The sequence below is a fragment of the Podarcis melisellensis genome (assembly GCF_964234715.1).
Source record: "Podarcis melisellensis genome assembly, chromosome: 9".
Classification (NCBI taxonomy): Eukaryota; Metazoa; Chordata; class Lepidosauria; order Squamata; family Lacertidae; genus Podarcis; species Podarcis melisellensis.
In genome coordinates, this window is record NC_138541.1 from 38683082 (window position 1) to 38710509 (window position 27428).

The window sequence follows — 27428 nt, forward strand, 5'->3', positions numbered from 1 at the left end:
TTTTTCTGGTTTGGATATCATGGAAAACTGGTTTAACAAGCCAGAATATCAACACCAAAGCTGATTGTTTGAAGGAAGGAGTATGCACATGTTGAGACCTATCTGTATCTTTTCTGTCCAGTAATGAAAGGTAATTTTCATTATGCACGTACAGAGCTAAAGAGAACATGACTCTTTCTACCTACCTTCTGCTAAAATGGGCAAGGAACGAGAGGCGGAAATGTGCAGACACACAGCTCCCCCCCCCCATATTATTACTTATTAATACAAAGAATAGCAATTAACATTCAACCATTCCATCACCACCCAAGTATCAATTTATTATAGTAAACTTTTAAGTCCTTTCAGTTTTTAAACAAAGATATCATTCACAAGTTTCTATGGGCTGTTGGACTCTTGTAACCATGCTCTATTGATGTTTCATATGTAGTAAAACTATGCCACGTTGATTTAAAAAAGTTGTGTCTTGTTTTTGACCCGATAAAGCAAACCAAAGTTCTTTTATTTCATAGGCCATTCATTCTTGTTTACAAACATTGACAAGGCGTACATGATTTCCCTTTCTAAATTAATATAAAGAAATAGGTATTTGGTTGCATGCAGATTTAAGTGTCCCCGGAACAGTGTTGTAATTTTTTTTAAAAAAACCAGTGCGTTTAACTTGTTTTTAATGCAAATCAGTTTTTTCTCTACCTTGATTTAGATGTAAGGATTGGTGGAGTAAATAAAGAAAGCACATATGCAAGGTTGAATGAGGGCTTCTAACCCATGTGCAAAACCAAATCCAGATTTTGTTGCTTGGATGATCTTGGCATGAGGCCACATGATGATTTGTATTAGATTTCAGTTTAGTTAGGCCTGTTGGCATAACACAAAGCTATGTAGCTGCACCATTATTTTCTAGAGTTAGTGGCATGGAAGGCATTTGCCTTTTCAATTGCTTACAAATGTAATTGGTGGAATTTATGTGAAATGGCGAAGTTGCCAGAATAGCCCAACAACCTAATCAATCATGCTTCTCATACAACTTCTAAATCAGCCTTTCCCAACTTGGTACATCCAGCTGTTTTGGGCTGTTCTGTGCTGGCTGCGTCTTATAGGAGTTAGTACCCTCCATCTGTCTTAGACCAAAAGTTGGGCAAGATTGTTCTAGAATCTAGGTAGTATTGTTTTGGAAACTGATACCTTCCCAGTTTTTATGCAAAGCATGTTGATAAAAGCCTGTACATGGAAATGTATGTTTATGAGATATGCCTTATGTTTGTGACTCACACATGGGGAAAATTGAGATGAATGGGTAGACTTGATGTGTAGTTAATTTGCTCCTTCCATGCCATTTTTAAAATTAATATATATTCAAGCCTGGTATCTTTTTGCTATATATAGCTTTGGCATCACAATAATGATCATTTTGTCTCATTCAAGTTGCTGGTATATATTTTATTTGGCTTACTTTGAAAATGGAAAAGTGTGGGTTGTGTGTCCATTTGAAGCTAATGTTTTTGGCTACTACAAAGTTATATTTTTCCTGATTATACTATAGCAAATCTATTTGCCGCAGGGAGCTACAGATCTGGAATTACGGATTTCATAGGCAGATTTTTACCTTAAAAGAAACTTGATTAATGAGTGATCAATTTAGGCATTGGGTAAGGTAGGAGGATATATGGGCCAGAAAGCCTTTTCTTTCCTTTGTGTTGTTTAAGGTCAAATTCTTTTATAAATTGAGTTGCAAATGAACGCTGTATATCTGGTAGAAATGAAAGATGAATTGATATAATTAAAGAGAGGCTGTTCTAAGAGCTTCTGCTAAATGAATTCTCAAAGAAGAGCTGCGGTTTCCTGAAGTGAAAAATTAACAAGAGAGTGCTCTTTGCATTTTAATGGTGCATAGTACGGTAGAATTGTTAGCTGAAGCCAAAGGCAAGTGCTCCAATATTTTGAGGGTGGGAATGAAGGGTGCCTGTACTTTGGTTTTCAATTCTGTCTGTTGCAAGATACTGAAACAATACATGAGAATATAAGTAGTTAAATTTTCTAGATTGCTTGTATTTTTTGAGCATTCTGCATGCTGGTGTTTCTATGTTTCAGCAGTATCCCTGCATCTCTTCAAGTCCTCTGTTTTATTCTGCAGAGAGAAATAGTATGGGAACTCTAACCAATTAATTTCTGAGCAATAAGCAGTGCTTTGGATCCTGACCTGAGAATAGCATTAATGGGTCTTTTACTGTCAAATAACTATCCATCAAATATGAGATATATGATGGATAAACATGTCATATGTTTTTCTTTCACTGTTCTTATGACTTGTTCCGTTTCTCTGATTTGCAAGTTGGGTATTGTCTAAGGAAGGAGAACCAACATACTGTACAGATCCAGAATTTTAAAGAAGGATCAGGGAATAAACAGTTTAGTGTTTGCATAGGAATTGGAAGGAGAATGATGTAAGGCAGAGGTAACTAATGATGATTACTGTTTTCCCAATCAATCTCTTTTGGGCATATTGCTGTTAATGGCTCACCATCTGAATCATAAATGTATGTATGCAAATCCTTTAAGGCTCATGGGTGATGCTCAAGCTACTTACAAACACAGGACCAATATAGAAAAGGATTAAAGATTTATCATATGTTGTTATTGGCCTTTATTGGCATAAGTTGAAACAATAAAATCATACAAAGTCATCCAAATACATTGATAATCCAAACACTAGATAGCCACCATTGAATAAATCAGGCAACTTTAGCTTTAGCTTTAAATACCCTGAAACAATCTTGGTAGTTTCAGGAGTATCATCCCTCAACAAATATTGGATTACAGATTCTTTGTGAATCGATATTTTAAGCTGTAAAGGAGTCACTAGGAGATTTCGGTGAAGGTGTCGAGAAGAGGGCAATCCAAAATTATGTGATGTATTGTATCTGGTGTTTTCTTATTACTACAGGAGCAGAATCTGTTCTGGAAGGGGATTTTCTTGAAACCTTCTGAACAAAACAGATGAAGGGAATGCATTTAGACGAGCTAGCATAAAGGCTCTGCGATACAATGGAGTATCCAAATTGTAAAAGTAATTACCGTATATACTTGTGCATAAGCCGACTTTTTCAGCACATTTTTTATGCTGGAAAAAAACCCCTCGGCTTATACTCGAGTGAGGGTCCCACTTACCTGGGGTCAGCAAACTTTTTTGGGAGTGGGCCGGTTGACTGTCCCCCAGACCGCGTGGCGGGCCGGACTGTGTGTGTGTATGTGCACACACACACGCACTGGAGGGGGCTTCTCTCTCTCCCCTCCCCCCAGCCTACCTATGGTGCGAGAGGCGGCAGCGATGGGACCAGTGGCGAGAAAGGGCTGGCTGGCTTCAGAGAGGCGCTGCCCTCCGCTCTGCCAACCACGGCTCGTGCCTGCGCTTGTAAGCGGCAGAGGTGGGCGACGGAGGGATGAGCGGCCTGAAAGCAGCCCTTTCTCACTACTGGTCCCACCGGTGCCACCCGCCTCTCACAAGGGCAGGCACAGTGCCTCTCCCAAACACGGCTCCTATGTCTGCTTTTGCGAGCGGCAGTGGCGGCGGAGGAGGAGATGGGATCAGCGGCCCAAAAGCGGTTCTTTTTTTCTCCTGCACGCCAGCCGCCTGTGTTGTCTGTGCTGTACTGGGCAAGAACCTGCCCACTTCTGTGTGCTGGTACTTGGGGTGCACCTCATCCTTGTCAAATGAGTGTCGGATGCGGCCGCTCTTCTTCTCCAGGGCTGTGACCAATGACGTAGACTTTACAGTCTTACCCGTGTTTGGTTACGCCCCCTTGCTCCGCCCAAGCATTGCTGAATACAAGTACCGGTATATCTCTGGTCTTGGATATACAGTACGTTTATTTACAGTACTCAGTCTGCTATTTTTTATTTTTTATTTTCTTATTAACCCCTATCTGGACCCAGTGTTGACTATGCTTTCATTAGAGCAGCCTGTGTTAGGGCTCTGGAATTACAGTGGTACCTTGGTTCTCAAATGCCTTGGTATTCAAACAACTTGGAACCCAAGCACTGCAAACCCAGAAGTAAGTGTTGCAATTTGCTAGCTTTTTTTGGAAGCTGAACAGGCTCTGTTTTGAGGGTTACGCTTCTGATTTGAGTGCCACATTTCCATTTTGAGTGCCACTCTTCTGTTTTGAGTGTTACACTGAGGTCTCTGTTTTTGCTATTTATTTTGCGGTTTTGCTTTTGCGGGTTTTTTGTTTTGTTTTTGTTACTGTGTGGAACCCAGTTCAGCTACTGATTGGTTGATTGTGTGACTACAGTACATTGTTTATTGCTTTCATTTTATGGATCAATTGTCTCATTAGATAGTAAAATTCATGTTAAATTACTGTTTTGGGTTTTTTTTTTAAAGTCTGGAACAGATTAATCCATTTTGCATTGCTTTCTATGGGAAAGTGCGCCTTGGTTTTGGAACACTTTGGTTTTGGAACGGACTTCTGGAACGGATTAAGTTTGAGAACCAAGGTACCACTGTACTTATTGAAGGCTGCTTTAGAAATTAATTAAATAAACAAATATAAATTCTAAGAATTATTTCTAAAAATGAAATCCTCCCCCCCCCCCAACTAACATTTAAGGCCTTTGCTGAGATATACAGAATAATTGTTGAAATTTGGACCCTACTGTTTGCATTCTACAGACAGTGTCTCAGAGCTTGCTGCTAAATGATATAGATGGCAACAAAAACTGGCTGTGGAACAGGGCTATAAAATTATGCATTGGATAGTTCAATATGTGCTTCTGCTATACTACTGGCACAGGACAATATATTTTGTTTTCCAAAAGCAAAGCAGTTAGATTGGTGAGATTTAAACCATCTGCACACTAGATTAAATTGTCCAAGGATTATGGGAATATTTGCAGACGTGCTGTAAAAGCTATGAAGTAGAACAGATTATTCTGTACATAGCAAAGAGAAAAATCTATTATATAAAGGAATTTGGCTGTAAAGTCTTCTGATGAAGTTGATTTAGTGAGTCAGATGTCCATATGCTTTTCCTGTCAGAGAGAATTCTTGATTGAAATTTGTAGTATATGTTGTTTGTTTTGTTTTTAGAATACACAGATCAGCAGTTTTCAATTATAATCTGATATCTAGTTCAATGGCTCATGCTACTATATGCAGTAATATACAATGAGGCTCTGTGCTCTCCTTTTGACATTTATGAAACAACCTGCTGCTGGTTGAATGCTGCTTTGATCTGTGCATGATATCCTAGATACAGATGGAAATGTTGTTTGGCTGGATCAGATGTTACTCTTCTACATGGGAATATGAGAAGAGCAGATGAAGAAGTGCTAGGCTGTTGATAATTTCCTTATTCCAGATTCACAAAAGTATCATCAGATGAACTCCTACTTGGTGTTCTGTCTATTCCTGCTCCTTATGGATGACAGCTGTTAAAAGAAATTGAAACTGAAACTTTTCAAAAATGTCACTGGTTATGAAACTGAATATGCTTGTGCTGTAAGCAACATTTCATTTTAAATGCTAAAAGTATGCTGTCAGTAAAAATAATGTAGTCTTGAGAAACATGTCCTTGTACGACTTCTAAGTATTTAGTAATCAGTCAGTTTGAAACTTAACGCTTCCTGCCTCTTCCAGAAAATTCCTGTTCCTTGTAGATCCAAGTGGTATTTTGAATCTGATGTTGTTTAACATTAATTTAGACAGCATGGAAGAGATGTTGGCCCTGTTGAGAGATGTTACAATCCAGAAGCTCATTCTGGAGCACTTACTGTATATTTTGATCACATATTTTGTACTTGCAGTCAGGATGGCTAAAGTGTAGTTGAAAGCTGTTCCTTCTCTTCCCAGTTCCTGACACTGAGTTTTCGTATATTCAACTTTTCTGTTTTTGAGCACTCTTGTGATCAATTTCCATGAATTCTTCTGAATTCTTAACATGAATCTCTAACTGCCTTGGCCAAAACTTTCTTAGCCACTTCACACTGACTGTGAATCCAGCCAGGTTGTGTTGATTGTGTGTAGTTATTAATTGTAAAGGTAAAGGGACCCCTGACCATGACTAAGCCGCTTCTGGCGATCCAGAGCAGTGCACGGAAACACCGTTTACCTTCCCGCCAGAGCGGTACCTATTTATCTTCTTGCACTTTGATGTGCTTTCGAACTGCTAAGTTGGCAGGAGCTGGGACCGAGCAACGGGAGCTCACCCTGTCTCAGGGATTTGAACCGCCGACCTTCTGATTGGCAGGTCCTAGGCTCTGTGGTTTAACCCACAGCGCCACCCGCGTTGTAGAAATTATCAAATAGGGCCTGAGCTCTGACAATTTGCTGAGAGGCATCAACAAGATTTGCTCATAAAAAGTTGACACAATTTTGTCAGATGACAGTGTCTTTTGAATATTGCTGCTCAATCTGAGATCATTTCAGTATTTTAATGGCCTGTATTTATCCAAACACATTTGCAGATTTGGTTGTTGGTATGCATTCTATTCCAAGACACAGACTCACTGTTCTAACACTTCAAAGTTGTTTACAAAAGTGAAAAATGAAGGAGAGACGATAATGTGATCAATAGCACTTCCACCACGTTTTTTCATGCAAGCCTTAGGCATGAACTGGGTTTAGGGTAGAGAGAAAAAAAATTGTTAGACCTAGGCCAGTAGCTATCAATTTCAGCTCCTTATCTGAAAAATACAAGTATTAATTAGTGAAACAAAGAAGGTAAGGCTTGTAAGGCAATCAAACTAAATAAAGAGCAAACCATATGCAAAGTCTGTATAGTGATAGACAGACTCTATATGAAAACCTAAACAAATATGTAAAATCTTTAAAAAAAAAAAAAAAGGACCGAAGGTTTCAAGTGGTTTCAGTCTTCCTGAGATCCAGTCTGCCCAGTTGGTTGGTACAAAGGGCTCTTCTAAAAATACAAAACAAGAAGTGAATTGTCTGTCTTTTTAAAAACAGTATGTGAATTCCTGGCTTATAGGATTTCTCATGTGTAAATTAACAATGTTCCAACTTTGGAGAAGACTACGGGAGATTAACTTCTGGCTTATTCCTGAGTGAGTGAATTACACTTGTGTGCTTAGATTTAGACAGTGGCATAGCGTGGGGGGTGCAGGGGGGCTGGCCACACCGGGCGCAACATCTGGGGGTTAGGGTTAGGGGGCGCAAATCCACGGGTTAGGGGGCGCAAATTACTTGCCTTGCCCCGGGTGCTGACAACCCACGCTACGCCACTGGATTTAGACATTCACTTGAGCAGCGCTCAGATTGGCAGGTTACCAATGCTGCATATTGGATTTAGTTTGTTCATTTGCTTGAACAGGTTTTCATATGAGAGGCCCTAAGAGAGACTTACTGAAATAAAAAGTGGAATAAAAAACAACATGCACGCTGAAGAATAATTAAAAGAGAAGGACTCTTCTTCCAGATGAAGAGAAAGTGTGCCCTGCCATGTTTTGTTTACAAAGAATTTTTTGGAATTTAAAGAACAAAACGGGACTATTAATCTCAGATGGAAAACCAAGAGGAGTACATTTTTAAAAGTGCTAAAATAATATATGGAATTTAAAAACGTATTGAGTTTTGACTTATTGTATATAAATGAATTCATTCCTAGGTATCCTTTCCAGTCATATCCGTATGTATTTAAGTAGTTAAAAGAAGATCACATTGTGGCTAATCCTAAACTAAATAATCACAGACCTTTTAGAGATGTTTTAGAATTATATTGGACTATAATCTTATGTACTTTAAAAGTATCCTGTACATAAATGCAGCCACAAACTTCGTGGTCTTTGTGGAGACCATGCTCTAATAGCATCTCCCTTTCTTTGTACTCCCTCCCTTTCTCAACCAGAGATAGAACTATCGAGAAATTGCTTTTGGCTCATCATCAGAGAGCATCAATCACTAAGGGTGGAATTCAGTGTTGTGCTAATGCGATAGTTCTGTCACTGCAAGCGTTACCTGAGAGAATGACATCCCCTCTGCTCCCCCATGTAGTATTCTGAGGGTTCTCCTGACCCTCCAGAACAGATTTTGGGGTTGTGTGCTAGCAGAAGTCCTTGTACTGGTTGCTTCTAGCACATCAGATTAGTTGAATCTGGTTTTCTGTTGCCACTTCAGATGCTGCAGCGCAGATAAACTTGTCCCAACTGAAGATAGATTAGCATTGTACACTGAGGAAATGGTCCATAAGCTCTGTCTAATTTGTCCATGAAGGCCTATAACTTCAATTTTGCAAATAATCCCCGGTGCTGTACTGTGCTTCTATTAGTTATCTTAAGGTCAGTGCCATGGTATTTCAGAAACTCATTTAGTGGTCCATCAGTGGCTTGTTCAAGAATTGCCTTGCATGATCTGCTCTTAGGCAACCTACAAACCTTCTTTCCATAACAGAGTTATGTATTGACTGGAGTGCTGACATAATAGCACCAGTATGTGTGAATTAAGTTTATAACTCTGGTGGTTGCAGGCGCTGTACTTTAGTGGTTCCACTCCTACCTCCAGAGTCGTTTCCAGAAAGTTGTCATGGGAGCACCATGGGAATTGTACCGTGGTGTCCCACAGGATTCTGTCTTGCTATTTAACATCTATATGAAGCCTCTGGGAGCTGTCATCAGATTTGAAGTGTCATCAGTGTGCAGATGACATCTAGCTCTGTCTCTCTGTTCCATCTGAATCAGGAGAGGGAGTTGAGGTGGTAGACCAGTGCTTGGAGGTGGTGATGGGTTGGATGTGGATCAATAAACTGAAGCAGAATCCTGAAAAGACAGAGGTATTATGTGTTCCAGATTCTCATGGCTGGGAGGTGGCCTCCCGTGGATGGGGTTGCACTCCCCTGGAAGGAGCAGGTTTGTAGTTTGGGGGTGCTCCTGGCTGGTGACCTCTGTGTCTAGGTGTACCTTTTCCAGCTCTGGTTGGTTTGCCAGCAACCAGTTTGCCTTTGGGACAGAGATAATTTGACCACTGTACTCCAGGCTCTGTTAACTTTCAGACTGGATTTTTGCAATGTGCTGTATGTGGGGCTGCCCTTGAAGATGACTTGGAAACTTCAGTTGGCCCTAATTGCAGCCGCCAGGTTACAGGCTGGGGTTCCATTTAGATATCATATAACCCCTGTTTTAAAACATGTGCGCTTGGTTGCTAGTTCATTTCTGGGCTCAATTCAAGGTGTTCACATTAGTGTTTAAAACACTAAATGACTCAGGCTTCTTTACAGACCCTCCAAGGTGCTGAAATCAGCAGAGGGGACCTCTTGGTAGTCCTTCCACCTTCAGAGGCTCATGGTGTGGTGGCCCGGGAAAGGGCACTCTCTGTGGCAGCCCCAAAGCTGTGGAAACCCACCCCAGAGGTACACCTGGCATTTGTATTATACAGCTTCCGGTGAATGCTGAGGATGCACATTTTACCCTGGCTTTTGGCACTTGAGATACGTAGTTTTAGCACCCACCTTATTTTGGGGATCATAAGTTGTTTTAAATAGAGTTTAATATTGTGTTTTAATTTCTGCCCCAGGACCTTGGAGTGAAGGGAAGGTAATAAATAAATAATAATTAGATATATTTTTTTAAAAAAAAAAATCCACTTGTCCTGCAGCTGATATCTGCTGGCCAGGATGCTGACTTCCTATAATTTTTCAGAACTGTTGGCTCAGTGGGGAAGGAATGACAAGTTTTAAGCACTTTAAGATAACGTGGTTCATACTGTTAAGATAGCTTGACCTTCCATTATCTCCTCGACCCCTTTCCAGCGCTATACCTTTTGCTTTAAGATCATCAGTGCAATTGGGTTTTTCTCTTAATAAATAGCAATCAATCTTGATGTCATGTGTTTACAGTTTTCCAGTGCAGAGGCTTACGTTAATGAACGTGATCATTTACACAGTGTCACTGTAGTATTGGCATGCTAAATAATTTAGCAGGCTGTGGCAGGTAGATAGCTGTGTAGTGTCTCTGTTACTATGGCAATACATTTCCTTAATGCAAATATTAGTCATTCTGACTATGTGGATCTCTAGACTCAGGAAATTTATTAGTGAGGATGGAGAATTTAGCCTGGAGTGATTCATTTTCCGTGCTGGCTCAGTGTTGAGTCTGGTTCTGGTGAGCCAAATTTGCTTGATAGCCATAAATGCAGACAGCAGGTAGTCTAAATTCAGAATAACCTTCTTAATCTTTCACTCTTTTTTTAAAAAAGCCATTTCCTACCCTTGGCAATAATGGTTTTCTCTGTTTAATTTGTCGACATTAGATGGAAATTGGTGACAGTGAAACAGGAAGGGATGGAGAGCAGGTTTGGTGGACCTTTCACCCTCAACACCATATCTGATTCAATTTTCATGTAAAACTTCTACAAATGGGTGACTTACAAAATCCAGTGAGCAAGGCCGTATCTTCAGGTTTGTTGCCAAATAAACTCAGGCCATTTAGGAGAGATTGAGATTTTCATTATATATGGTTTCAGCAGTTGCCCCAAACTGCTGAAACCATATATAATGAAAATCTCAATCTTCAAACTGCTATGTGGCCTTTCCTAAACAAGTATAATACAGAATGGTGATGGTTAAGACTTCCTGCTGACACTTAGGTGCCTTGGTTTTGTCCATCACAGCATATAAGAAGAAGTGGTGCTTTTCTAACAGTGCAGTTCTATGCATGTTTACTCACAGTATAGCCTTCTGAGTGCGGTGGGATATACTTCTTGGTAAGTGACTATAATAAAGCAGGCTTAAGCTTCCTGCTTGTCTATAGAGCTTGTGTTTCGTTTTAGTCTTGTATCTCTTTGGGGGTTTTTCCTTGAATTGCTGCCTGCCCTGTTTTCTTGCCTACTACATGTTTTCCCTAGTTTTACTGGGCTAGGTCCTGTCTTGTTTTTGTTTCATTTTTTTTTTACTTAGGATGTGATTTATACTCATCCTTGCCTTGATTCTGTGCAGACTCTTTAAGAACAGAATCTATGGAAGTATTTTTCTATATGGATGGTCTTAATCCTTTCTGGCTGCTAGTTTTCGCCCCTGGATCTTGCTTACATCATGTCTTCTGGCCTTGGGCCATGCTTCTATGTTTCTGCTACCTCTATGCTGACTACTGCATCTACTCACATCCTGGACTAAAAATATTATTCCTAGGAAAGACCATGTCTACAAAAGACACAGCTAACATCCCCACCCCACTAATTAATCTTTTTAAAAAATAATTGTTCTAATTATTCATAAAATAATCACAGGCCACTCACTCTTTCTAATTGTGAGTGGCCTGAAAAAAGTATCCGGGACTGCTGTGTTATGGTCCTTTTAGAGACGTGGCTGGATCCCTCCTTTCCACAGGGACTTTTGCAGCTAGAAGGACGCTCAGTAATTAGAGCGGATAGAACCGCCGAATCCGGGAAGAGCAGAGGAGGAGGAATTTGCGTTTATATAAATAACAACTGGAGCTCGGACATTAAACAAATGGACACGCATTGCTCTCCTGACTTGGAGTACCTAGTGGTGAAGTGCCGCCCTTTTTATTTGCCACGTGAGTTTAATGTTATAATAACAGCGGTGTATATACCTCCCGATGCAAACACTACTACAGCTATGGGCCACCTGCTAACTGCTATTAGCAAACAGCAGCGGGCCCACCCGGATGGAGCATTTGTGGTTGCTGGTGATTTCAACCGAGCCGATTTAAGGACTGTGCTTCCTAAGTTCCACCAGTATGTTGATTGTCCCACTAGGGGGGGAAATACCCTGGACCGAGTATATAGTAACATCATGCATGGATACAAGACCAAGCCCTTGCCCAATTTGGGACAGTCAGACCACATATCTTTACTTATGATACCATCATATAGACCTCTCGTACGCAGAATTAGACCATCAACTAGAGAGATACGAGTGTGGCCAGTAGGTGCATCTGAGCAACTTCAAGATTGCTTTCGGAGCACCGAGTGGTCGCTTTTTGTGGAGAATAATGTGGACACATACGCTTCAACAGTACTGTTCTACGTTAAAAGCTGCATTGATGTTGTCACTACCACCAAACAAATACGGGTGTTCCCTAACAACAAGCCCTGGCTAAACAGGGATGTGTATCTTCTGTTAAAGGCAAGAAATGCTGCTTTTCACTCTGGTGATGCGCAACAGTATAGAGAAGCCAGAGCCAAATTGAAAAAGGGCATTAGGGATGCCAAAGCTATGTACTGCCGGAGGATCGAAAAGCATTTTGAGAGCTCCGACCCTCGTTGAGTATGGCAAGGCCTGCGACAAATTACAGGGCAAAATATTAAAAACGAACTGGCTAGCAGCAGTGTGCACCTGGCTGATCAACTGAATCAATTCTTTAGTCGCTTTGAGGTGGGAACTGGAACCACCGTCACTACAGCATTGGCTACCAGCACATCATCAGAAACTATTACTGATAAACAACCATTTTTATTACAGACCTCTGACGTACAACGTGCCTTTCGGAGCATTAACATTAGGAAGGCAGCTGGACCGGATGGAATCATGGGACGGCTGCAGAATTAGCTGGTGTATTTACGGACATTTTTAACCTATCCCTGTTGCAGGGTTCTGTCCCTACCTGCCTGAAGACATCGATTATAGTGCCAGTCCCCAAGCAGTCAGTGGTGGTATCTCTCAATGACTATAGACCAATAGCCCTAACATCTGTCGTTATGAAATGTTTTGAGAGATTGGTGCTAGATCATATTAAGGCTGGTCTTCCATCCACTCTAGACCCGTTCCAGTTTGCATACAGAAGAAACAGATCTACTGATGATGCTATTTCCATCGCTGTCCATACTGTACTGAGTCATCTAGAACGACAGGGAACCTACGCAAGGCTGTTGTTTGTGGACTACAGTTCTGCCTTCAATACAATTCTGCCAGACAGGTTATTCCTTAAAATGACCAATTTGGGTATACATCAGAAGATCTGTCTGTGGGTAAGGAATTTCCTGACTGATAGGCCGCAGACAGTGAGAATGGGACCTTACTATTCTTCTACTCTAGTATTAAGCACAGGAGCCCCTCAGGGATGTGTGCTAAGTCCCTTTCTCTATTCCCTGTACACATTTGATTGCACCCCACTGTATAAGTCCAACACAATCATCAAATTTGCGGATGATACAACAGTGGTGGGGCTCATTAGTGAGAACGATGAGACTGCTTATAGGAAAGAAGTACAGGGGTTAATTCAATGGTGTAAAGAAAACAATCTTATGCTTAACACCAAAAAAACCAAAGAACTCATAATTGACTTTAGGAGAAAGAAAAGTGTATTTTTACCATTGCACATAAATGGTGAGGAGGTGGAGAGGGTTGGTAGTTTTAAATACCTGGGCATTTATATCTCTGAAGACCTCTCATGGACTGCAAATATTAATATGGTTGTGAGGAAGGTGCAGGGGAGGTTGTATTTCCTGAGAATGCTCAGGGGACTGAATCTATCTCAGCACCTACTTCTGTCCTATTATCACAGTACCATCGAGAGTGTCTTAACCTATAGTATATTATCGTGGTATGGGAGCAGCTCTGAAATGGATAAAAAAGCTTTACAGAGAATAATTAAAATTGCCCAGAATGTTATTGGGCTCCAACTACCAACCCTGGATGAGATCTTCACGTCTCGCAGTTTGAAGAAGTCACACAATATCCTGAGAGATCCCACCCATCCTGCTCACAACTTCTTTGAACTGTTGCCTTCGGGCAGAAGATATAGGACAATGAAAACACGAACCACACGCCTTCTGAATAGTTTCTATCCAAGAGCTCTGATTGCACTAAATAATGATCTCAGGGCCAGTTGCAAGAAATAGCAAGCAGGGAGTAGGAAGGAATGAGATAGGTTTTAGGTTATGTTATGCCTTTAATAGGTTATGTTATATTCTGGATTATGTTATGTTTTATAGATTATGTCTGAATAGGATGAGAGTGTTGGAGATACGTGCAAATGTGTATGTGAACCCGGTCTTTGGGTGTTTGATTTTCGTTGTTGTGCATACTGTGTATATACGGACAATGACAATAAATTTATCTTATATCTTATCTTATCTTATCTTATCTTATCTTATCTTAATTGACCAACCTTACAAGGATAAAAGGAAATCACAGTGAGAGAAGCAGTGTTGGCTGCTTGGAGGGCAGAAGGGGATTAAAATATAATGTATTTTCTGACATAATATTTTGAAAGGGCAAAGCCACACATGAACTATTAGTACAGTGGTACCTTGGGTTAAGTACTTAATTCGTTCCGGAGGTCCGTACTTAACCTGAAACTGTCCTTAACCTGAAGCACCACTTCAGCTAATGGGGCCTGCCGCTGCGCCGCCAGAGCATGATTTCTGATCTCATCCTGAAGCAAAGTTCTTAACCTGAAGCACTATTTCTGGGTTAGTGGAGTCTGTAACCTGAAGCGTATGTAACCTGAAGTGTATGTAACCCGAGGTACCACTGTAATAAGAAACCAAACATTATTTGGTTCTATATGCTGTTCTGTATTCTGTATAATAATCTTGGGCATTCTTAGCAAATACTTTTAGCAAGACACTGTCCTTCCTCCCGCCCTTCCAATAACTGCTCCATTTATTCAAGCAATAGTTGCACAAATAAGCATGATTCTAAGATACTGTTCACTTGATAAAGTTTAATGTTATCCTTTGAAATTAAACTTTTCAAGCATTATTAATAGTGCTTATAATAAAGGTTACTGTGATTTGAAATTTAACATTAAAACGGAAGTGATTGCACTCTAGGCTTAACATTGAGAGAAGGTATATGTGCATATTTAACCAGCATAATGAATTGCAAGTTTCACTTATTAGTTCTAAACAGAGCTGTGCGCTGCTTGTAATGGTCCAATAATCTGCTGCTACTGTCTCTTGATACAGTAAGGAGATGAGTGCCTTAACAAACATTGTATTCCTTTATTAAATTTAAAGCTTCTTCTGGGGTAGTTAATGTTAGTGGGATCAATGAACTTATGAACAGCATAACTCCTGGGTAAGCATTCATGTCATTTTCAGGTTGCCATATTTTGAAGAGCCAAAAAGACACATTTGCCGACTTCTACTTTTGACTATGGATCGCTATTGCGAATGTCATTTTACATACCCATGTAAAAGACGACGTATGGCAACCCCGTGTCCGTTCAACTTGCATGTATCCTGGATTGCCTCAGATTCGAAACTTGTCAGCATTCATGAGAAATGGTTGTTCTGTACAGATGGAGCATTAGGCGGATATCCACAGATTTACGAATTCACATGCCAGCTTGCTAAGGGCAAGTATCTTCAGACAAGGAGGCCACTCAATATATCATGGAGCCAATATGTAACACAGCCAGTTGCATTTATACAGGACTTGTATTCTGATTTCGTTTAATAGTTGTTTCCAACAGAAATGAACTCTTGTGCCATTGGAATTTGTAGTGCCTCCAAGTAATGAGGTAGCGTGTGCTTGAATTACAACCAATTTGTGCCCTAACTCTCCTAACACTCCTAGGCTGGTTTACAAGTACAGCAGTTGCTCAAATTTATTTTGTTTTGACCAGCATATTTTAACTTACTTTCAGATAAAACCCTGTTAAAAGCTATTGGACAGTAATTCTCCTAAAGACAATAGAACAAAAGAGCATATAATAATATCCAGCGGTGACTTTCTACTGATGGAAGGGAATCAACTGGAACAAGAAAGGAGGCAATTTTCAGCAATGTACCATAGCTCTAAAATTGCCTCCAAATGAATCTAAGGGTTAAACTGTTCTTTTACACAAGTATTCCAATGCCCTTTTTAAAAGTGGAAGTGTGTAGCAGTCCTGCACACCTCATAATTGTGAACATTGTTAAAAATTAAATGCTTTTTGGCTATTTGTTAAAGATGCAATTAAGATGGTACTAGATAACATTTTATTGTGCTTTCAAGATAGATACATGTGCTATGCCTCTACAGCAGGCTTGTCCATGGTCCTCCAGATATTGTTGGACTCTCTCATCACACCTGAGCATCAGCCATGTTTATCTGGGACTGATGGAGTTTGAATCCACCCTTCAACCCAACTCTCATAAAAAGTAAAGAGAGACAGAAACTTTGGATTCATGTCACCCAAACCCAGTAGATATTGTTGTTGGATGTTGGATGACCAAGATAGAGAGTAATGCCACAAATCTTTACAGGAATCTGAAACCAATTAAACCCAGCCTCCTTTCTTAGTTGGAGTGTGAAAGAAACTCCATTTCTTATATCGATAGTCTAAGTGGCTGATCAGACATTATTTAGAGGCTAGCTTTGACATGCAGTGCTAGTGTGGAGACTACGATTTTAAGACCAAGGGCACAAGCACCTAGGTTATGGGGTGGACAATCTGAAACAGTAGGGCTTATGTGGATACAGAAAGCAGTGGAAAGAACTTGAAGAGGAACATATCCAAAGATGAATGTGAGACAATGTGAAGAGAAAGAGAGTTTTGACATGCACATGTGTTTTCCTAACCCCTGTGGCACAATATTTCTGAATTTATATTTATTTGTGAAAGAATTCATGCAGTTACTTGTCTTATCCTCCTAGGGGCTGCTATTTCCTTGCAAAATATGTGTGTGCTTGCTGCTTTATACTTGAATGTGTTGGAGAAAAACATTTCACTGAAAATGTGAACCAAATTGTAATTCATTTTAAAGCAGGTGCAGTGGCTCAAATTGGTGGATGAACCCCCCCCCATAAACAAACTTAGTATTTTGGTAAAAGGACATACCTTATGCAGTTGAGTCTGCCGAACTGTAATCTTGGTTTGCACAATAAATATTCCTCAGCAGTTGTGACTGAATAAATTGAAAGGATTTTTGATTGCTACTGTGTTTGAATATCACAATGAACCATGGTTTATCAGGATGGGAACAGGTTACAGTGAACACATGTTTAACAGGAAACAGCTGTGAGGAAGAGTTATGATTACAATGAAAGACAAAATATTGCGATGTGGTGAAGAAATGCAAAGAGTCTTGTGGCACCTTTAAAGTGAGCATATGTATAATTGATTTTTTTTGTCAATCCATTTGATCAGCCTCATGATGAAGTAGACTGTAGTCCAGTAGTCCATGAAACTTTACTTCATAATAAATTTGTTAATCTCTAGAAGTGCCATACAACTCTTATTTTTGGTCTGTTGCAGCAAATGCAACAATCATGCAAACCTTTCTGGAAACTCTGAAGGGAGGCTGTAATCCACATTCTATTGAGTTTCAAAATAACTGGGAATCTAGTGTACAGAAGGGAATTTCTCTGTTTTTGTTCTGGCTCTGAATAAGTGAAAACACTCTGCCCCTCTGTGATAAAGTTGAATTTACTTGTTAAAACAATCCCACTCAGTAGAAGACTTATTGAGAAGAAAACATTTTCTCTCATTGTATTTTTGCTCACCCTGCCACTGTCCAGACCACTCCTTGTTAAATTACCTGCCTCTTTCCTTCTCCAAATATTTCTGGTTGCACTTAGCTCATATGAGAATCTATTATAGTATAAAAGAACACCATCTCCCTGAATAGATGAACTGTATACTCTCAGAACTTCCATCTAGTCGGAACTGAGCTTGTTTATTGGTCTTCATCCAACTCATTACTGATTCCAGGCACTGGTTCAGCACATTCACTGCCTTACGTTAATCTGACAAAGAGAAATAGAGCTGGGTGCCATCAGTAAATTGATAAAATCTCCCCCCAAATTTCAGAATGACTTATCCCAGCAATATCTTAGATGTTAAAGAGCACAAAGGACAATACAGAATCCTGTGGAAATCGATAGCGCCATCAGTAGTGCCAGTATCAACTGCAGAAATGGTCCTCCAAGATGAGAGCAGAACTCCCATCAGGCCCAGCAAGCATGGCCACATCTGGAAGGCCAAAGGTTCTCCACACTTGTATTAGAGAGACATATGGAATTAGTTGCAGAATGGTTTTATGATCTAACCAAATGTTGGCTGGGCAATTTTGCTGCGAAAAGTTATTTTGTGGGGATTATTAGCATGATAAGGCAGTTAATATTTACTTCCCAGCAGTTGTAAAGGTCTTTTGGTTTGTTCATAATGTCAAGCACATTTCTGAAATCAGCATAATTTGTCTTAATTTCCATACTTGTTAAGCAGCACAGTAATTAAGGTGGACCACTTCCAAGGTGGTTTACTAAGGACTATATATGGAGCAGGAGTCCTAAGATGTATTACTTGGGTAGCAAAACACATCCCTCACCCATTCCCATTAATTGCTCTGAAATGCAAAGAACCAGATAACACTGCTAGCACCATGTGCTACAACCGAAATTGCAAGCAAGGAAGCAAGCAAGCAAGAAAGAAAGCAATCAATACATACATACATACAAAAATATAGTTTTGTCTTGTCTGTGGAGTCCAAGAATCTAACTCTTGTTAGTCTGTTGCAGCACCTTCGATTAATGAATTTATTGTTGCATGGCCATTATTGTTGCATGGTCAGTTTCATGGGCTATGAAGCTGATTTATTCAATAAAAGTTTGTGATAAACTATGACACAACAAGCAAAGATTTTGTGAAATGAAATCCAGTCTATTTCTCCTGGCTATGTGGGAGGAGAATGAAGAGCAGGGGAGCACACTAACCTAAGGCTTGGCTCAGGCTCATTATAACTAGTGCAAAAACATGGTTTCCCATTATGTGTGAATGTGACCAGGGTGGTGGTATGCTGTCATTTATCTGACCAAAATGATGCATTGATTACATGTAGGAACTACTCTTTATTTTCATGGCATTTTACCATTGGTACAAACCACAGTGTGGGCACCTTGTGCTCTTTCACATCCTGTAATTTCACACAGTTTGCTCTTATTAACAACAGCAACAACAAAAAAGGTCGTGTTTCTGAATGAATAGCTGTTTTTGTCAGAAATCTTTTTAAAAGGCCCTCAACCTTGCATATGTATTCAGCTTTTGTTGCTAGTATTGCTTAGTTACCAAGGATAATATAGGAAAAGGCATGATGTATTTTCACGTGTACCAAATTTAGCTTTAATTTGCTTTTGTGTTCTTCCAGTTAGTAGCTCCCACAGAAGCTTATCGAAAACTCTTTGCCTTTCTAAACCAAGGACCCCATGCTAGTTATAAACATCCTTCACCATACTCCCCCCCCCCCCAGGGGAAGAATGATAACCTTTCCCACAACATACTTCTGACTATGGTGTGCTGCAAAGAGCACAGAATCAAGAAATGATCACTTTGTCAGAAACATGGATTAATCTAGTAAACCAATAAAGTGTGTAAGAGGAACCTTTCTGGCTCAAACCAAAGGCCTGCCTATCTAGTTCAGTATCCTGTATCCTATAGTGTCCAACGAGATGTCTATGGGAAGCCCACTAGCAAGAGATGAATGCAATATCCCTCTTCTGCTGTTTTCCGCCAGGGATATGTAATACTATAAAGAAGTGAGAAGATACAGACTTGTGTCGCAGTAGATCCAGGACCAGGTGTATAATATCACATTATTCCCAGTACATCTTTTAAAATCTAAGTTGCTTTACATTGCTGTTAAATCCCATATGTTTTTTCTTTATGAATTTTGATTTTGGTTTCTTTGCAGATCAAAGATGCTCTCCAGACTTGACACTTGTGATGCAGTGATCAGCAGCAGAAGAGAGGAAAGGAAATTGAATATGGCCTCATAGAATTGAACTTTGGAGAGTTTATGATGTCCACAGGTGCGAGTGGCAGGAAAAAGCACCAGGCTGTGAGCCTCGAAGGAGTTGACCCAGAGACCTGCATGATAGTGTTTAAAACTCACTGGGCACAGGTAAAGTAGCTCAGGGAAGCTTTTCTTCAATTGGTTTTTAAAGTTGGTTGCACTGGTAAGAATCCATTCCAAAACAACAACAACAATCAAGAAACAACAAAAAGATTGGAAGTTGGGTTTAACTGCCAATACACAGCATGCAGTCTGTTTCCTAACACTCAAGTGCATTTTCTTTTCTTGTTCTGGAAAATGGTAGAATCTTGCTCCTCCATTATTTAGTTAACATCACATGTAATAATAAAGGGGCATTGCTTTGTTTGATGGATAGGTGCTAGAGAAAGAGCTGGGAGATTTAGATTTAATGAAAGGAGATAAAATTTAGAATATAACTTTGAATTATCATGCTTTGACGGTCCAGTGGATTTTAAAGATAAGACTCAATTATATATTAGTATTGGATGCATACCTGCACATGGTTAGGCTGCTTAAATCCTATTGAAGCAAGCTTTGTGCAGGTGTGCAGACTAAGGAGCTGCATTTTACAGCACCAGGCAATGATCTCTTTTAATCCAGTGTTGTTCACATTGACTGACACATGTCTACAGTCAAGTTGCCTTCCTCTGTTTTTGTCACCTGAGATCCTTCCATTGTAATGTTGGAGATTGACCTAACACACCCTCTTAGTGTTTATACAAGCAAATGATACCACTTAATCATGGCTTCAGCTACCCAGCTCTCCCAGAAGTTGAATTAGCAAAAGACATCCTCAGTACTGAATTTGGTATTTGCAGCTTGGTTGGCCAGCACTCCCAATTTTAATGTTTTTACTTAGAAGGATTGTGGCCAGTGGTAGCTTGCTACATAATGTTACGAGGCAATTAAAGAACCATTGGGGTTGAAGACCAGAATATAAATACGTTAAATAAATAATATTTTAACAAACCCATTAGATACAGTAGTGTATGAGCTGTTTAAATGTGCTTTCATAAATTAATTCCTATTGCTAATTTATAAGTTGTTTGCTACTTGATTAAATTATTAATCTCTGCAATCCATTCTGAGGTCCATTTTGAGATGCACTTCGCTGCATTTGTTCAATAGATTTTTTGTTCAGTAGATGTTTTTACATTGGGAGCTTAAAGTACTGATTCAGTCTAGCAATTTTGAAGACTGAGTTTAGTGAAAAATAGGATTTGAGTTAAAAGGTTTGTTAAGAACCTCTTCACTCTGATAACGAGAATGTGTTTCACGTTTCTCTAGGTGGTGAAAATATTAGAGAAGCATGACCCTTTGAAAAATATTCAGGCAAAATATGGGGCAATTCCTCCTGATGAGGCCAGCACTGTGCAGAATTACGTAGAACACATGCTCTTCCTGTTAATTGAAGAACAAGCAAAAGATGCTGCCATGGGACCTATCCTGGAGTTTGTTGTTACCGAGAATATCATGGAGAAACTCTTCCTTTGGAGTCTCAGACGGGAGTTCACTGATGAGATGAAAATCGAACAGTTGAAGATGTATGAAATGCTTGTCACTCAGTCCCACCAGCCTCTGCTGCATCACAAGCCCATCTTGAAACCTTTGATGATGCTGCTGAGTTCTTGCTCAGGAACTGCTACACCAGCCGTGGAAGCTGAGCTGGTGGTTCTTCTCAACCAGCTGTGCTCAATCCTAGCCAAAGATCCATCTATTTTAGAACTCTTTTTCCATACCAGTGAGGACCAAGGAGCTGCAAACTTCCTAATTTTCTCTCTCTTGATCCCTTTCATTCATCGAGAAGGGACTGTGGGCCAACAAGCTCGTGATGCACTGCTTTTTATAATGTCACTTTCTGCAGAAAACAATGTTGTTGCTAACCATATAGTAGAAAACACTTACTTCTGTCCGGTAAGTTGCTTCTTCTGACCCTACCCTCTAAAGAAACCCCCCTTTTGATATTTTCCCCACCAACAAAGCAGAACTGAATTTATTTGGTACATTTTGTTACAGTTTTGCAGAAGTGGCAAGTGGTGGTATCAGGGGGATATATCTTTCTGAACCAGTCTGTATTGTGGTCATTTTTATACTATAATTTGCTCCTCAGCTGAAAACTTATCAGGAGCAAAATGAACAAATTAGGGACTAAATACATGCCATTTAGTGGGGATAATATCAAAGTATGATATTTAGGTGGCCATTTGGGTCTAATTAACGTTGGTATTAGTATACCATGATATTATAATGTGCCATTTGAAGATCAGACAGTTTTTTGAATAAAACATTTGCATTAGGTGTTAAAATTGTAGTGCTGAAATTTTCAAAAATCTCTCCACTTATGCTTCAGTTAAGCTAGTTACATTTTGTTTTTAAACAAATCAAACTATTTCGCTCCAACTTAATCTTACTGAACTCACAGTAGCCAAGAATTAGTTGTTTTCCTTCTGCTCCACCACCTACCTATCACAACGACACAGATGCCAACTTGCATAAGTTCCTATGAGTTCGTGGAAGGTGATTCCCAAAGGAATCCTTTTTATTCTTTCAAGTTAGAAACTAGCAGCGTTCAAACCAAGCTAACTTCACACTTACTGCTTCTGCTTCCTGCCTCCATTCAGTTCCTGCTATCCTTTGACCTGCTGCCTCATCATTTATTTATTATATGTGTATCTGGCTTTTTCCGACAAATACTTTGAAAGTGGTTCATATCAGTCAAAAAAAATTAGGCAGGGAAAGGAGCTAGAGAAGGGAGAGCACTTTGATAATGCTGGAATGAAGTGATTAATTGTGTATCCGTGTTTCTAATGGTGGCCAGATTAGACTGATAACTGGAACAAAGTGTTGAACTGAAGATGATCCAGTGAAGACCGGACTGATATTCTTTGCAGTTGATTTTACTATGATAACAGTTGGTGCAACTGCCTGATGCAGCTTTTTCCTGAGTGTTGTTAGGTTGGGCTAGGTTAGTTGAAATTAGTTCCTACTGCAATCCAGGGGTACCACCTTGAATGAAATATTGGGGGGCCCAGGTAGGCCCCACCCCACATAATCGATCACAAGATGTGGCGCATGCACACCGTCGGAATGGTAATGCCCATCAACTTTGGCGGGTCCTGGCCCCTTCAAATATTTTAGAGGGGCGGGGCAAAGGGACCTTGTCCCCTAGGTGTTGGCTCCTATGCTGCAATCAATGGGGCAAATTGGTAATGACTTGATTTGCTTTCCATTTCAACTATGTCTGGATCCAAACCTTCCCTCGTACTTTTTGTACCAGCCTAGCCATAAGGCAGGGTGAGGCCATTGCCTCAGGTGGCAGAATCCCCACTGCCTTCACAAGCAGCAGGGCACGTGGTACTGGCAGAGCAGGTAGGAGGTGGCAGTAGGGAAGGGAAGGTGGCACTTCCCATTTCACGTCAAGTGATGAGGCGAGACGTGGCACCCTTTATTCCAGGACAACAGGCTTTGTTTAGTCATTTAGTCGTGTCCGACTCTTTGTGACCCCATGGACCAGAGCACGCCAGGCACTTCTGTCTTCCACTGCCTCCCGCAGTTTGGTCAAACTCATGTTCGTAGCTTCGAGAACACTGTCCAACCATCTCGTCCTCTGTCGTCCCCTTCTCCTTGTGCCCTCCATCTTTCCCAACATCAGGGTCTTTTCCAGGGAGTCTTCTCTTCTCATGAGGTAGCCAAAGTATTGGAGCCTCAGCTTCACGATCTGTCCTTCCAGTGAGTGCTCAGGGCTGATTTCCTTAAGAATGGATAGATTTGATCTTCTCAAGAGTCTCCTCCAGCACCATAATTCAAAAGCATCAATTCTTCAGCAATCAGCCTTATTTATGGTCCAGCTCTCACTTCCATACATTACTACTGGGAAAACCATAGCTTTAACTATATGGACCTTTGTTGGCAAGGACAGCAGGCAAGTAGGTCCAAATATCTGAGAATGCTTTTCTTTCTCCCCCACTGCCCTGGTATACAAAGAAATGAATTCGGATAGGCTCAAAATAAGTTGCATAGTGAAGGAAAGTTTTAGTCTAAAATTAACACAATAGTAGCCTCAGCCCTTTTTGACATTATTTTAAAGATCCTCCTGGGAGAGTGTGTGTCGACAGTGACAACATGGGTCACAGCATGTAAACAACTGAATGACACATTATGAAACAACTTTCTACCCTGTTCCTAATGAATCTCTTTAAATGTATATCAAGATTACAGTTTTACTTCCAAGCACTGAGTAATAAGTCTCTAGCATAGACATTTTCTTGTTGACTTCATTTAAATTGATACATCTAAAGAGTACTCATTTTTTAAAATTGTCCCCAAGGTAGATACCCTTATTAGATCCATGCTGTAACTTCCATAATTACATTTGCCAATTAATTTTTAGAATGACTTTTTACTCTGAAGATTAAAGCAAGCTGTATTAACCTTCAAACAGTTGGGGGCCTTGAGTGACAAAACACATTCCTAATTAGAATGATTGTCTTAGTGTGTAAAAGGTAGCTAGCCCAAGTCTATAATAAAATATCAGAGTCCGCTCCTGAGGGCTGCTCACTTTTTAAAGACCCATAATGTGTTGGTCTTGTGAGTTTGATCTTTGCAGTTTGGGGAGTTCTATACTGCCTTCACGAAAAATCAGAATGATGCCGCAGGGATCTGGTTAGCATCCATCGTTCACTCAGGCAAAAAATATAGAATGATTAAAGGATTTCTTTCACTGCTATTTGCCCGTGAATGTAATAAAATAATCTAAATTCTGATTCAATTAAAAGAAAGCTTGGCGTGATATTGTACTGAATGTCAAAATCCCTCCCCTGTAATTAAAATAATGATAGCTAGAGTGCAGAAGCAAGCATTCAACCATAGGCCATTCCAGAATGTGTGCCCTTATGCAAATTTCAACTAGTTGAAAAAGCAGGTCAGCCCTTCTAATGCTATGGACTTCTTAGCAGCCCCCTGTGTGCAGAGACACCCTTGAGCAGGTCTAGCCATCCTGCACAGAGTACCGTTGCAGCCATCCTGCAACACTATATTAAATATCTGATGGATGAGCTGTGCAGAGCTGACATCATGCAAGAAACAGAGGATAAGCAGAGTGGAAGGTCAAAATTGCTGCATGGGCAAGCTGGGGGTTACCTTAACTTTTGAAGCATTTTCCTAACTGGGAACTGCATGAGTAGGCAAGAGAAAAGCAGTGTATCATACTTGGGGAAGAATTCTTTGTTTATTCTACTTTTTCTTGTTCCTTTTGAAATAACTTAAAGGTTACTTAGGGGCAGGATAGGAAGAAAGTTGACAACTGTCAATAATACCACTACTGACGGTAGTTGTCTGCACTAGCTAGGTTATGGAATAAAATTGTTGTGTATTTATTGGATTGTCTACATGACTAACGTAAAACCCAACCATGCAGGAATGTTGCCATAGTTAGTCTTTCTAAAAGTTTACTCTGACAGACCGTAGCTTCTTTTCACCCCCACAGTTCTGTTAATTGTAGCTTGGGTGATGGAATAAGCGAGTAAAGAACATAATAGATGCAGAGAAACACACACTGGCAGTCTTTTTATGCCTGTCAATCAAAAAAAATTAATGTTTCAACTTGGTGCCTCTAGAAAATCAGGCTTATCATCCCAGTACTCAAAATGATTTACAAGTAGAATAGCTTTAACTGGCTCTTGTAAAACTAAAGTTGCATGACTCGTAATATTTATTCTTCCTGTGTCTTTGCATTGATTGTTGGAATAAGGCTAAGAACTTACATCCACCACTTCCCGTCAATAACTATAATGTTGTTTTTTTAAAAAACCCCACATAATTCCTTTTATGGCTTCTGCCTAGACTGGGTATTTACATTCAGAGAAAAACCTGCAATGTTCCACCTAGTATTCTTTTAGTAAGTCTTGCTTGTGTTGGTCCAAGGGTCAATTGCATTCATAGTAATATAGATCGACATGTGTAAGCATACAGTTATGGTTAGTGTACTGAGCATGGATTTTGTATATCCATTCCAGAAGTAGCACTGTTCTCTAGGCAGAAGGTGGTGGTAAGGCTGTGAGAACAAATCCCATAAACTCTTCTGTGAGTACGTTGTTTTCATTGACACCTACAGTTTATATTTTAGAAACAGATGAAAAATACAAATTGCGGAAGCAAGCACACCTTCCGTTTTTGTGTTAAAGCAACCATATATCACGCAAGCTGAGCTGTTATAAACATCTAGAGCAACAAATTCTATTTTATTTGAGTGTCCTGTGTCTACTGTGTGTTGCCCACATGTTGTTGATAGTTTACATACATGTGTCTTCCTTTTGATGTTTAGTGCTCTTAACAACTAGTTCTGTTTGTTTACTTAACTTGTTTGTTTATATTCCAAGAAATCTCAGTTCTGTCTTAATGAAAAGCTTATCAATGATGCAAACACTATGTTTAAATAGTTGCTTTCTCTCCCCCTCCCTTTATGTTCTTCAATTCAGGTGCTAGCCACAGGCTTAAGTGGCCTATACTCATCTTTGCCTACAAAGTTGGAAGACAAAGGAGAAGAATGGCACTGTCTGCTGAAAGACGACTGGCTTCTTTCTCCAGCTCTTGTCCAATTCATGAACTCCCTTGAGTTCTGCAATGCTGTAATACAGGTACTGGACTCAAGGAGAGAGCCTGCTTATGAAACCAGCCTTTTAAAATATGTGGATGATGTCCATTTCTGCTCTTCCATTTGTTGGAGGATTTTTAATCCCATGTCCTCTGCTAACAAAAGGCGAGCAAAAAGCAATTTTTGCTGATTCCTTTTCCGCCCTGCATCCCTCTCCTTCCTTTCCAAATATATATAGGGGACAGTGGGGAAGGTAGCATGGAAGGAGGAAGGAGAAATGGGTGCAAATAATTTTCATTCCCTTCTGTTACCAGAGGTCTTAATGAGATCAAATGCTTTTTGATGAACAGAAGGCGTTCTGTCCACATTAAGGGCACAGTTGAATCAAACCCTATGCTGTGATTATTTACAGTTCATATAATTAATTATTCGGTCTTGATTTCAAGAGAGAGCAAGTTTCTTGCGAGTATGGGCAAGTATTAATAATTGTGATTTACATAACAAATATTCCTCATAAATCAGATACATATTTCTTTTTATTAACATTGCCCTCTTCCTAAAGATGGTTGACTGAACACCCTTTATTGATTCTAAAATCAAAGATTTATTTCTCAGACAGAACATTGTGGTTGTCTGGGCTAATTATGCTGGTTTATGATCAGGTTCTCATAACAGTTAGATGCTTGCACACAAATGCACCCCAAAAGCTGTGAACCATTTTCATTGTGGTTGAGCTGATCAGGAGGTTAAGTATGTTTCACGAATCTAAATTAAATTCTGTTTGGTCTTCTCATGTTCTTTGTTCTTGATTATTTCTTAATTAGATTTTCGCTCTTTTGAGTCTTTGTTCTTCTCCAGTCTAATGATAAAATCACATTTTATATCTCTTTGATGCTGTGCTTAGGATTCTTATTGCAGCAAGGCTGTTCAGTATCTATAGCTTTATCTGAGTTATGCAACTTTGCTCAGTTTCATTAGTGAAAATACAGGATGGAAGTGTTTGTATATGCAATGTAGAAAAATTCCTGTTTTTATTCTCTTTACAAAAGTGATGCATGTAGGGGGAAAGGGTCCTCATTTTGTCTTTCTTTCTTTCTTTTTGACTTCCAAATTCAGAAAGCTGTC

At 39.9% G+C, this 27428-nt stretch overlaps 1 protein-coding gene and 2 long non-coding RNA genes across 4 annotated transcripts in view; 2 read left to right on the forward strand and 1 right to left on the reverse strand.

Annotated features, from left to right (window-relative positions):
- Positions 1-2438, reverse strand: part of LOC309378249 — a 37545-nt gene extending 35107 nt beyond the window's left edge. The window contains exon 1 of one of the 2 annotated variants that reach the window (XR_014171944.1): positions 2308-2438. This is a non-coding gene — a long non-coding RNA (uncharacterized lncRNA). The remainder of the gene's footprint in view (positions 1-2307) is intronic. The other variant, XR_014171945.1, reaches the window with a different exon arrangement.
- The window catches only part of LOC309378273, a 197454-nt gene that overhangs the window by 128594 nt on the left and 41432 nt on the right, over positions 1-27428 (forward strand). The gene's annotated exons all lie outside the window — the stretch shown is intronic.
- The window catches only part of FHIP1A (FHF complex subunit HOOK interacting protein 1A), an 86745-nt gene that overhangs the window by 17885 nt on the left and 41432 nt on the right, over positions 1-27428 (forward strand). Inside the window, exons 2-4 of the mRNA XM_081925990.1 lie at positions 19589-19798; positions 20999-21625; positions 26188-26346. Of these exons, the coding sequence (XP_081782116.1) occupies positions 19694-19798; positions 20999-21625; positions 26188-26346 (891 nt within the window). The 5' untranslated portion in view covers positions 19589-19693. The remainder of the gene's footprint in view (positions 1-19588; positions 19799-20998; positions 21626-26187; positions 26347-27428) is intronic.